This window comes from Pocillopora verrucosa, chromosome 6, assembly GCF_036669915.1.
Source record: "Pocillopora verrucosa isolate sample1 chromosome 6, ASM3666991v2, whole genome shotgun sequence".
NCBI classification, from domain to species: Eukaryota; Metazoa; Cnidaria; class Anthozoa; order Scleractinia; family Pocilloporidae; genus Pocillopora; species Pocillopora verrucosa.
Genome location: NC_089317.1, coordinates 4,154,237 through 4,166,773, shown reverse-complemented (window position 1 = coordinate 4,166,773; position 12,537 = coordinate 4,154,237). Strand labels below are relative to the sequence as shown.

General features: G+C 36.8%; 1 protein-coding gene and 1 long non-coding RNA gene across 11 annotated transcripts in view; both read left to right on the top strand.

Moving 5' to 3' along the window:
• LOC136281542 (uncharacterized) overlaps positions 1–1,750 on the top strand; it is a 67,549-nt gene extending 65,799 nt beyond the window's left edge. For both annotated transcript variants that reach the window (XR_010717835.1, XR_010717834.1), the window contains one exon: positions 1,446–1,750. This is a non-coding gene — a long non-coding RNA (uncharacterized lncRNA). The remainder of the gene's footprint in view (positions 1–1,445) is intronic.
• A 1,636-nt stretch (positions 1,751–3,386) lies between these two features.
• Positions 3,387–11,773, top strand: LOC136281537 (uncharacterized). Of its 9 annotated transcripts, none has more exons than XR_010717829.1 (9): positions 3,387–3,746; positions 4,251–4,313; positions 4,439–4,513; positions 5,566–5,625; positions 6,368–6,426; positions 7,343–7,392; positions 8,959–9,118; positions 9,929–10,069; positions 11,172–11,773. XR_010717829.1 is itself a non-coding variant. In XM_066168095.1 (9 exons), exons 2-6 carry the CDS (start codon positions 4,305–4,307, stop codon positions 9,092–9,094), a joined length of 330 nt encoding a protein of 109 aa, XP_066024192.1. In that variant the 5' UTR covers positions 3,387–3,746; positions 4,251–4,304; the 3' UTR covers positions 9,095–9,118; positions 9,929–10,069; positions 10,401–10,481; positions 11,172–11,773. The 9 variants fall into 9 exon arrangements, 4 of the variants coding, with proteins under 4 accessions (XP_066024192.1, XP_066024190.1, XP_066024191.1 ...); XM_066168095.1 differs by lacking the exon at positions 6,368–6,426 and adding an exon at positions 10,401–10,481; XR_010717827.1 differs by having other exon boundaries at positions 6,368–7,392.
• Positions 11,774–12,537: the final 764 nt, after the last annotated feature.

Genomic DNA, 12,537 nt, shown 5'->3' with positions numbered 1-12,537 from the left:
AAGTATTAATTGCACTTTTTTGTTTATATCACTCATTTGGATAGCATTCAATATTGCCACTTTTCTTTATGTAATGTTATGTTACTCAGTCTATTGATGTATGTGCAGTTGTTTATGTTATTTGTTGTGGGTGTAAGGAGGTTTGTTTACATTATTAAAATCATCTTTCTTTTCTAAAATATGACAGGCTCTAATTTCGGTAAAAAAATCACCCTCAATAACTGTCTGTTATTTTTAATCTCCCTTATACCCTTTTGGGTAGTGACCTGAGAGTTACTTTTAATCTCTTCTATACCCTTCTGGGTAGTGTATACCTGAGGGTTATTATTAATCTCTTCTATACCTTCCTGGGTAGTGTATACCTGGGGGTTATTTTTAATCTCCCTCACACCCTTTTGGGTAGTGTATACTTGAGGGTTACTTCATGAAGTCATTTAAAACACTTGCACCAAATTATTACAGTGTTTGATAATGCACATGAGAAAATTACAAGCTTCTGATTGGCTGAAAACAAGTGCATTCTTTTGTAACAGGAGTGCAAAGTTGTATTACAAGTGCAAATTACAAATAGTGTGTGCAATCTTTCAAAATTCCATCTGTCATGATTTTCAGTGATGTTTTTCATGTCCATTTAATGAACAAGAAATAAGATGATTTCTCTTGCAGTTTTTCAAAATAAGCACTGTCATATAAATTTTTCAAATTTTTTAATTCTATCTTCTACCTGTTTGCTGAATAGTGTATGGATATTAGGGAGAAGTTACATGTTAATCAGTTTTGGGGATTAAAGGGTTAATCACTTGTATGATTACAGATAGAATTGGACTCTGCTAGGTCCTATTACCATTATACATCATGCTCAACCTTGTCCAATAACTAGTCAGTAATAGATGGATTGTACATACACATTGTGATCAAGGAAAGATTTTTTTCCTGACACACTGCTGGTGAAAGGCCTTGTAATCATTTTGAATAAATTATAAACAATTTGCTTTTGAGCAACTAAGGGAAGAGTCCCAGGTCCCTCAATATCTTCTTATTAATTCTCCCTTCAAGCCATCATACATTTTCTTGTAAATTAGTAGGGAGAATATGATGTTACATCACTACACAATTTTCTCAGTTAATATGTGCATCAAGTCTTTTGCTGGATAGTTTGCTAATATTGTAAGTATAAGTTAGATATAAATCACATCTTGGAGTTAACTCTTCTGAACCCTCAGAAGTGATTAACATGTAACTTCTCCCTACATTATCCATACATTATCCAGAAAACAGGTGATGAGAATACTGAAAGTTATCAGGTAGAGGTTGTAATCTTGATCAAACACTGAATTCTCATAACTAATTCACAAGGAAATGTGTAGCAGCCAGAGGGGAGAATTAAAAATCAGATCTTAGGTGTTAAGGGTGCATTTCTTTACCTTTATAATGTTCTCTTTCAGGTCTTATTGGACAAGAATGATGGAATATCAAGCACAATAGAATCTCTTAAGAAGAATTCTTAGCCAGAAAATAGCAAAAAAAATTTTTAGCTTGTGTCAGTCTCCTGGCCAACAGAAATGAGAGGAGAGCATGTGTTAAGAACAGCATGGGCTGTGGTAGTTTCCCTGACAACCACAACAGCTGTTTGTAGCTTACCAGCTCTCTTACTCATCTTCACTGATAAAGGACCTGATACAGAAATTTTTGAATAAGATAGTAAATATTTCTAAGTTTGTATTTAAACCATTAAATATTATCATCAATAGACTGGATTTCTATTATCTGTTTGTACAAGTAGATAAAGGGGGTAAGTTTCTAAAGAAACTGTGGTGCTGCATCAGTGGGAGAGTATAGCAGGGTAATTTAGTATTGTTGACTGAGTTGATAACTTAAATTGGCCACTGTAAAGAGTTTAAAAGTTAACATTTAGAGCGTTAGCCCTTTGTCCAAACAATTGGCAAAGGGCTTAATGCTCAAACAAAGAGCTATAGCACTCCGAATGTCAGCTTTTAAACTCATTATGGTGGCCTGTTTGTATAAATAGTCCACTTTGTTTGTAAGTATGCTGTAGGAAAAGAGAACTGTTCAGGAACAAATGGAGAGGACTTCAAGTTCCTCTTGTCCCTGCTTATCATTAGTAATCAGCATTGACTGGTTTGAAGGCTTTCAGTGTTTATTCAATCCTTTTTTACCCCACAAATATTGATCCAAGGCAGGAGGGTATGTGGAAACCTCGTCATTATATCTCTCTTGTGTGACAACTAACAAAACAAGTTTCCCTAAAGATTCCACAGCCTGACAAGTGTAGACAAATTCCACAGATGATCACATACTCCTGCATCTCGCAACGGAGATGAGCGATTATTTTTTGCAGACTTTTTGCAGTGTCTTAAATTCCTCCTTTTTAATATTTTGACATTTTACAATGGTGTCTCCCTCTCCTTATGTTTCCTCTCTCTTTTTCTTTCCATTTGTGGCAGGTTTCATTTGCATTTTTTCCAGACTGTCTTTAATATTAAGGTACTTCATGCAAAATTCCTGGTTTCCCATTGTGTGGGAGTCTCACCAGAACTGCTCAATGGGCCCCTTATGGGGCATTACCAGGATCTCGGCAGGATTCTCATAGACAGAGAATGGAATATTGTGTGGAGTACATTGATTACATCATTACTATGCAGGGATCCCACACCTGACCTTAACGCAGCTGTTAATCTTTCCCTTATGTTATGATCTCTTGTAGATTTTAAATGAAAACAGTTGGCCAAAATGAACCCTCTCCACCCTAACATCAGTATGTATTTTCTCCATAATATTCTCTATACATTTTCCAAGGTGCTGAGAAGGAGAATTTGTTTAACAATCAAAAACTTCTTAACCTGGTGATTAGTTCCTCCATTCTTGCAGCCCTGGTGTTTAATTAAGGTTACAGGGTTAATAAATGCGTGATTAATTTATGATTAAGGTTACAAGGTCAATCTTTGATCAATGCTTGATTAAGGCTGCAGGGTTGATGAAGAAATGATAGAATGATCCAGCACACTGTTAGAAAAATCGAGTTCTGGTGAATGTTGCCGTTTTCTTTCTATGCAATTGACAAATCTCAAGGAAAAGAGGTGACGAAACCTACTTCTACCCCAGATTTGTTTGTCAAAACAAGTTTTTCATGCTATCTGTGAATCTTGCATGGGTTTGGAAAGTTGTAAACTGGATGATAGATTGACAAACTGGGGTAATTTTAAATAAAACCAGAAAAACATCTAAGATCGAATTTCTATTTGCAAAGTCTTTTTTCCAATACGCTAAGTAAGTGAAGTGACTCTAAACACTGGACATAAGAAATCAAAGATGTAAGGGAAGCTGTGCATAAACAGTGTGGGTGGTCTGTGCAAGATAAACTTTGTTACCGTGCATCCCTGGAAACGAAAATAATAACATCATGGCAGACGTGGTTACAGTGTCTTTTTCAGGAAGTTCTGCGGAAGATATCGAGAAGGCAAAGGCTTTCTGGAAGTGTATAAACCCTCCTCCGGAACAGAAGTCTACATTAGCCGTCAGTGGAATAAACCACCGTCTAAAAACTGCACCTCAAATTGGAGAAAGTTCGTTAAAACACTGTTTTTAAACATCAGTCTTGGAACTAAACAGCTTACCTCTCGTAAAAGATCGTGTATTACCCACAACTTCAAATTGGCGGCCCTGCCGCTTTCTAGAAGCATGGAAAGTAAACGCTCGCAATCGAGACGGTGGCATTCATCTGCCAAGTTAGTATTTGACGAAAGTGCTGAAGGACAAAGCTTAATCGATTAAACAACTTTTGGAACTGTACAAGTAACCTGCATTTCTAATCTTGTCTGATCTTTTAAGAACTTCTTTCACCTGTGCAACGATTTTTTTTATAGTTATGAGTTCGAATCGTATTCGTGCTTTTCTTAATCGAGAACTAAATATGTATCGTTATGGCAATTTTTTACGCGCATTCACTGGGTTACTTTGAATGCCTTTTGGGATGCTTCTGTTGGTTTTTTTTACTCTTCAACCCCTAAGATGTGATTGTTAATTCTCTCCTGTTCCCTGTAAATTAGTTAAGAGACTTTGGTGTTGGATCAAGATAACTGCTACCTGATAAGTTTGAGTATTCTCATTACCTGTTTGCTGGATGATGTATGGATATTATAGGGAGAAGTTACATGTTGATCACTTCTTGTAAGTGGGTAAAACTTTGATCTAATGTTGGGTAATGAAAATTTGAATTGATTCCTTTGCAGGAAAGAGATTAGTTGGTATCTATCACATGCACACAACTTCCCTTGAAATGGAAAATGATCCAAGTAAGTCAATTTCAGTTAAAACTTGTAACTCTTTTCATCAATTCAAGGTCTAAATTCTTAGGCTTTAATTATAAAAAAAATTCACTTGAACTTTTTAAGTTCAATAAGCTTCATCATGTCTTTAGAACTTAAAACATATTTGGAGGATGCCCAGAAAAGGAAAGAACAGGAATGAGCTGACTTATAATGTGCAAAAAAAAGTGAGATGATTTTTACAATAATTTTGTGGTAGTATTTTACAGCTTAGATAGATAGTTTTGTTGACACACACAATGACTTTGACACACAATTTACCTTGAACTGTTAGATGTGTTAGATCTGTGTAGCCTGCCACTTGTTGTGTCTTTCCCCACATTTTTTGTGAAGTTTAATAAGTCATGATAATTAATTTCCTTTGCTTTGGGCCCTCACTGCTTTATTTATAGCGGTTTTATATTGGTAATAATGTGATTATGAGTGCAATTTGGTGTTAACTAGCACAAAGACAACCAAATTGCATGAGCTGGTAGGGCAAGTGCAATTTGTAGTCTTTGAAAAATTTACAAGACTGCTTATTACACAAAATGACAAGGGAAAGTATAGTATCACTCACCAATAATGTACATGAAAAAACATCTAAAAACATCACTGAAAGTCAAGACAGACAAAATTTGAAAGCATGCAAGCTCAATTTGTAATTTGCACTCACTTGTGTTACATGAGAATGCATTCATTTTCAGCCAATAAAATTACATTTTTCATGTAATAATTTACATGAAAAAATTATGCATGTTTCTCATATAACACAAGTGCAAAGTTATAACACAAGTGCAAATTAAAAATAGCGTATGGGTGCAGCCAAATTTCATCCGTTTTGACTTTCTGTGATGGGTTTTTCATGTAAATTATTAGCAAGTAACAATATGATTTCTTGTGCAATTTGGTTTAAATAAGCACTGGTAAATTTTTCAAAGGCTACAAATAGTACTTGCCCTATATGGATGCGTGCAATTCTATTTTTGAAAAATTAATTCATGTTTAGTAACACCAAACTGCATTCAAAATCATGTTGTTATTTATACAAACAGGCCAGTATGGTCAGCTAAGATCCTTGGGTGTGGCAAAATATCACGATTATAGTTAACCACAGGCTAATCAGGTTGTAATGCAGTCACAAAATTGCTAAATATGTCATATTATGAATGTTAGCCAGTAGCTTTAGCAGGTCATGTCTAAACTGATTTTAATTTTGAAGTGTCTTTGCATCTTGCAGACTTCATTTAGAGAAGAAGCCCAACAAACACTGGCCAAAAGAAAGGTTGAGAGATTAAAGGTGAGGTGACCCTTTTTGCTATTGGATGAGCAAAGCATATAGGAAGGAATAATAAGAAGATGCATTATGCAATGCTTTGCATTAGCGCAGCCTTAGGAGTCTGGGGAGAGCATGAGTAATATTATCACCCCTGAATCACACATCAAGACCATAAGAATACAGGAAAAGAAGCTCTTGATTGTTAAACAAATTCTCCTTGACAGCACCTTAAGAAATGTTTAGGGGACAGTATGGAGAATGTTCATACTGATGTTAGAGTGTAATGGGTTTAAGATGGAGGACTGATTGATAACCCTTTAACTCCCAAGATCTTGTTAGTAATTCTCCTTACTGTCTGCCATACAGTTCTTGTGATGTTAGTTTGGAGAATTTGGTATTGGATCAACTTATAATCCCCTCATTGGTTTTTTTTTATTCTCATCACTTGTGTGCTTGATATTGTATTGATATTGGAAGGAGAAATTCTGTCCTGGTCACTCATGGGAGTTAAAGGGTTAAATATGGCAGATTACTTGGGGAGGACTTGTGTGGGGATCCCGGCTAAGTTTGTACCAGATGTATTATAGCTCAGTTATCGGAATTGCAACCTTTAGAGGTTGACCTGACAAAAAAAGATAATATTCTGCATAGTACTACCCATGAATTCACTTTAGGTTTACTTAATGATTTGAGGTACTACTTTTTTTGCTTAAGATGAGTTTCCCTTTTATTTCTTCATCAAAGTATTTTTCATGTACTATAGCATCCTGACACATTGTGGATGAAACTCAAAACTTTTTTAACAATTGTGGAAAAATTGAGGTAATCGTGATCGTAAAGAAGTTTAAATCAGCCATCACTTACTTCAATGTCATGATCTCTGCCTTCTCACCTGAACTCCCTTTAGTGAGAAGGCAAATGAGGGGGGTGGGGTGGGTGCAAGGAAAGAGTAGAGACCCATTCTTAGCTGGAACCAGGCTGAAATTTCCAAATATATATGATCTTGAGCATCAATCATGATTCAAGAAATTAAAGAAGGGAGCTGGTTGCGATTCAATGCTATATTACCTGAAATACAGACCTTTGGAAATGGAAATGAAAAGCAACTTGTGAACCTTAATTTAAACTTTTAGCCTTTAATTGTGGTAGCAGAGGGTGCAGTGGTGAGAGTGCTTCCCTCCCACCCCTCCCACCACTGTGAACTGGGTTCAAATCTTGGACCTGGCATCACATGTGGATTTAGTTCGTTTTTGGTTCTTGTCCTTGCTCCAAGGGGTTTTCTCTGGGTCTTCCAGTTTTCCTCTCTCAGTGAAATACCAGCATTCTAAATTCCAATTCGACCTGACAAAAGTGGACAGGAAGAGCCACCCCATGGATTGTCCAATGCTAAAATCCAGTTATTTATTTTTTTGTGTACCGCCATCCATGCAGGCTTTGCCATGTTTGGGACCAGTCACTATATATATTACCTAGGAGGGGGGGGGGGGGAGAAAGGAGGATTTTTGTTGTATCACACTGAAATTAACCTTGTGCCCCCCCTAAATCATTGTGGTATTTTAATGACCCCCCTCATTGGCAGTCAATGTCTTATAGTCCCCCCCCCTTTGTACTCTGTTAGCAATCACTGTTTCTCCCCCCCCTCTGTTCTCCTGAAAACCATGCGATCCCCCTTCATTCTTTCCTTTCCCCCCCATGATAAATAGTGATAGGTGCTTTGGTTTTAATTTCCCCTGAGCAGAGAGCAGTAATTTCACATCGTCAGCCCAAAGAACATGTCTTCAACATCTTGTAAGTGGGAAACTCTCCTTGTTTTTCCATTTTTTTTTTTGGTTCGAATAAGTAAAGATTTGGTAAAACATTTGACAAAAAAAATCTGCGATAAAATATTATAAAGCATAACACGACGTTTCCAGAACGTCATTATCAAGTGAACTAAAATAATAAAATCGAGTATATATATAGTGAAGCGGTGAATAAATTACAAAGCGTTAAAAGTTAAACAAAAAGTTTGGCCCTAATGGAATCGCTCTGGGTGTCTAAATTGGGCCTTATTGTTCTTATGTACAACATTTCATAAACAAGACAATCCCATTTCGTGCCACATTTTTTAAGCATTCTAAACTGGCTCTCATTGGGTAAGTCAATGTTCCCATAGGCATCTCTCAGGTGGCGACCAATGGCAGAGTATCGATGATCAGCAATGCGTTGAAACAAATGGCGCGTCGTATATCCGACGTAATTTGAATCACACAAATCACATTTAAAACAGTAAACAACGCTATGCTGGTTTACGATGCCTGGCTTGATTTCTTTAAGCTTTAGGTCCTGCTCAAGTTTCTTACTGGTGTAGACTGGTTTGCACATCAATGCCAATTTTTGAACTGAGATCGCGCATTTGTCTTTTGGCAATGTTCACTGAGACTTGATCTTTGAAAGGAATATTGACTCTTAAAGTTTCATCAGATTTTGTCTTAGTATCTGGTGTAGAGGAATAATCACATTTGTCGATAATACAATTCACCAAAGAACTAGGGTAACCATAATAATAATTATTATTATTATTATTATTATTATTATTGCAATAATAATAGGAACGAGTGGAATTCAATTCAGTCTGCAATCTTATGAGTGATTAATACAATCAGATGACTGTGAAGTGGGAGTCCGATATGTTAATGTTAGCACAAAATCCTGTTACCAATAAATCAAAACTATAACAAAATTTGAGAAAGAAACCAGATGTATTGGCTATGCGTTTTTCGTAACAGGGTGTGCACATGACACATGCTGTCCACTCATATAGGCATGACATGTCAACTGTCCTGTTACACTGTTCAGTAAGAGGCATGACATCAACTGTCCTGTTACACTGTTCAGTAAGAGGCATGACATCAACTGTCCTGTTACACTGTTCAGTAAGAGGCATGACATCAACTGTCCTGTTACACTGTTCAGTAAGAGGCATGACATCAACTGTCCTGTTACACTGTTCAGTAAGAGGCATGACATCAACACTGTCCTATTAGTGCTTGAATTGGGCTAGTGATAACTAATCACATCTGAGTTTTTTGTTATAGTTGCCACTGAAATGCTGTATCACCTTTCAGGAACCCCTGACAAACCACGTCATGCTGGGGAACATTATGAAAAAGCTTTATTCTCAACCTATAGGCTGATAAAAAATTTCTGCAACTACCTAAGCTATACATGCTGAAGATTCAAGCCAAAGAGATTGTTCTTCTTGAGAATTTCTCACAGGCCTTTCTATCTTTCTAAAAGTTTCCCCATGTTTTCTTTGAACACTGGAGACTAATTGAGACCTGTAATTGTAACATCATTGTCATTTATTCATAGATGTCATGCAGTGAATGTGTGTGATGATGCAACATATTTTCATCAGAAAATCAATGAAGACCTTCAAATAGGTGGACTAGATGTTCAAGCAGAAGAAATAATTGACATTATTGATGGATACAAGGGAAAGGGCTAAATTGGCAAATCCACTGAAGAAGAGGTAGGTTGGTGTTTATTCAAATAATTTTGCAGATTTTGGTTTCTTCATAATTAGACTACAAGCAGTCCCTCCTTTTTGGAGATGTCTGTCAGGCAAATTAAAAAAAAAAATTAAAAAAATTGATGTAAGCTCCCAGCAGCGCACTAACTTTTCTTCACTCTTTTTTTTCCTTTTTGAGTCACACAACTTTTATAGACTTTGCCCAAAAGGATGGGTTTCTTGTAGCCTTTTACATAATATATTAAATAATAACCTGCTTATTTTGGTACTGAAATGACATGCAAGTTGAAAAGAGTTATTTCTATCTATTAGTAAATAACCTTTTCAAAACTCGAAAAATATGAAAAAAAGTTTGCCCCTCATTTCTTTCTGATCCTGTACAAACGCCAAACAAGAAAAATTTGTTTTCAGAATGCTCTCTGGCTGATAGCATGTTGATTTATTTCAGTGCGAATGAAAAGCTGAAATTTTATGGCTGAAAGTTAAAATGATATGTACTCTGTTAACAAGCGATCAGTGTATCTGTTTTACAATTTAGAAGGAATGATCACTCAATGATGTTTCAGACCTCAAAGTTTACCTGTCCCCACCCCTCCCCCCCTCTTTACCACAGGTTTTGTGCAAGACAATAATGATAGATAATTATATCCATAATTATTATAATTTATTGCTTATTTATTCCTTATTTATTCCAAAATACATTCGAAATTGCTTTATTACCAAATAAAAACATGATTTAAATTTTTCTTAACCATTTGCATTTGAATTCGCTTCTTACGAACCCTGAAATCTTTGTATCTGTTAATGAAGAGGACATTGTGGAGATATCCAGAACAACTGGAATTATGGTGGACCCCGTGTACAACGTCAAAGCCATTAGAGGAATGCTACACGAGATGAACACCAACCCAGGGCGATTTAAGGGTCACAGAATACTTTATATTCATACTGGTGAGTACAATTTATCAACATCATCTGTGATAAATACTTCCTTCCCTATGGCTAAGAGCCTGCATACCTTGAAAATAATGGTTTCTCAAAGGTAATCCCTTGGAAATGCAATTTCCCTGCAAATGATATTCTGCTCATGCGTGGTTGTGCGCTTGTCAGCCTGAAGGCAAAAGGTACATCACCTTAAGTTGTCAACGAGTGATTTTGGGAAATGATGTGGAAAACGAAACTCATTAATCAAATGAAAAAGAGGAAAAAAACGATTACTGAACTTGGCTATCGGCTTTGGTAAATAATTGTACATACCATGATATTTTTCTCAACCAGGTAGGTAAATTGCAACCTTGAGATCCCATTTTTGATCCCTCGTAGAAGTATCAGTGGTCCGTGACATGTACTATGGTTGCATGTGGTATGTACTTTCTTTCGCGTGGAAGCAAAATTATTATATGTTAGACTTACTATGAAGACTGATTGGTTATAAATTATCAAACCTGGCATCTGTGTTATCTGCCTCGGCTTTCGGCTTCGGCAGATAACTCAGACCCCGGCTTTGCTAATTTATGATATTATGCTCAACCTCATCAAATAATTGCTCGTTATTTTTCAATTGCACTAAGTAGAGTACAATTAACGCGCGAATCTAGTAAAGAATTTCCTGTGATATTGTACATTTGGTTATTTTGTACTGTAAAAAAACTTGTTTAATCAGTTGGCTGCGCGTGCTGCACTTCTCTATTTGCGTCGCTCTTCCCACTTTTTGCCCATGAAATAAAGCAGTTGGGCAATAACTTATGAGACGTTTTGGTGTGCAGTATCGCTGGGTATTTTTACTCATAGTTTGTGTTTGGACTCGCCCTGCGTGATTGACAAAATATGTCACAACTCGTAAAAATAGTTACCGATACTACAAACCAAAAATTCTGATAAGATATATCTTTTGATGGAAGACTGAATACGACAACATCTACAGGTGATAAACTTTCATATTTTTGCTTAGAGGATGGTGTTACCAATCCTTTGGAAATGGCGAGACCTGATTTGTAACATTGTTATGCGAGTTTCGCACACGTCTGATAGGGTGTGTCTGATTTTCCAACAGGAGGTGTGTTCGGTTTGTATGATGGAAGAATGGACCCGTTAGTAACTCGCCCTGCACTGGGTATAAATGATGTTGTCTGCTGGGAAAGTGCGAATGATCCCATGCCATTCTGAGGCTGACTCGTTCTTAGTTGTCTCTCTTATTTTAGATATTTAGGTAGTGCTCGAGAGGTCCGCGTGTAAAAAGATTTTCGTTCGTTTCTCATCGTTCCCTTTGTTAATATAGTGCTTATCTCTCGCGAAACCCTCGGCCGCGCAAGAAAGACTGGGAACAAGCAAATTTTAGGGTGGCAAGAAAGAAAGGTCAGTCAAGACATGCCTACATTCTCTTTTGGCGTCAGCCAGTAAAATTGTTCACAAACGAGGAGGTAATTGCACCGCATGGACTTCTCAAACCATCAGAGGGAAACAGTCTATGACCAAGGTCTCGTGAGCTCACATATCGAAGACGAACACAACAAATTATTGGACCGGAAAAAAATGTTAGAGCCTTTGAAAATATATTCGTGTAAAAGTATAAAGATTTAAAGTTTTGAATTTCGTGTTTGATTTATACACTTATATCTTTGATTTTACACCAATAAAACAAAAGGTAACTTTGTATCCGCTTTTCAGTATAACAAGTTCTATTTTTGGATCAAGTTTGTCATGCAAATTTTGGTGAGTTTTGCAATTGCTTGGGGCAATATTTGGATTCCAAGTTTTGCTTTCAGCCCAACGAGAACTTCGACAAAATTGATGTGTCTGAATCAAAAGGCAATCAGATGGGCGTCGGGTACGTTCGAAGAAGAGTTTCCCGTTGATTGGATTCATATTGCTAAATACCTTTTTTACAATTCCGTGGCTCTGTGTCAATTAAATTCCAAACAATTCACCTTATTAACTTTGTCCGCCTCATGTTGGCAGCGTTTGCCGTGTTTTACGTGAACATCATCAATGTGATGAGGTTAAGGACCGCTTTTAGGTTGGAAGCTGACTACTTCGAATAAATGCGTTTCTTCTAGCCTAAGTTTATCATCTTTCGATGACCAGGGAGGATTGTCTAGCCATAATAATGGCCTCGCCAATTTATACCGGTCAAGATTCCAACCGATGTAGCAAAAACCATCGTTTATTCGTGCCTTCGCAACAATCAGCAAGTCCGCTTTTACACCCATGGATTCTGAACTCTGGCGTTTTAAAAAACAGAATGAAATTTCTTACCCCCCGGAGAACAGCTCGCTCGGAGTGATTTACAAAACAACTAGTAGCTTGTTCAAGTTCGCGGAAAAACATCAGCCGTGAATGTTCCAGAAAATTCTTTCGAAATGTTGTGTATCTTTTATCATGGAAATTGCTTATGATGGCATTCATGCGTGACTTGTGAG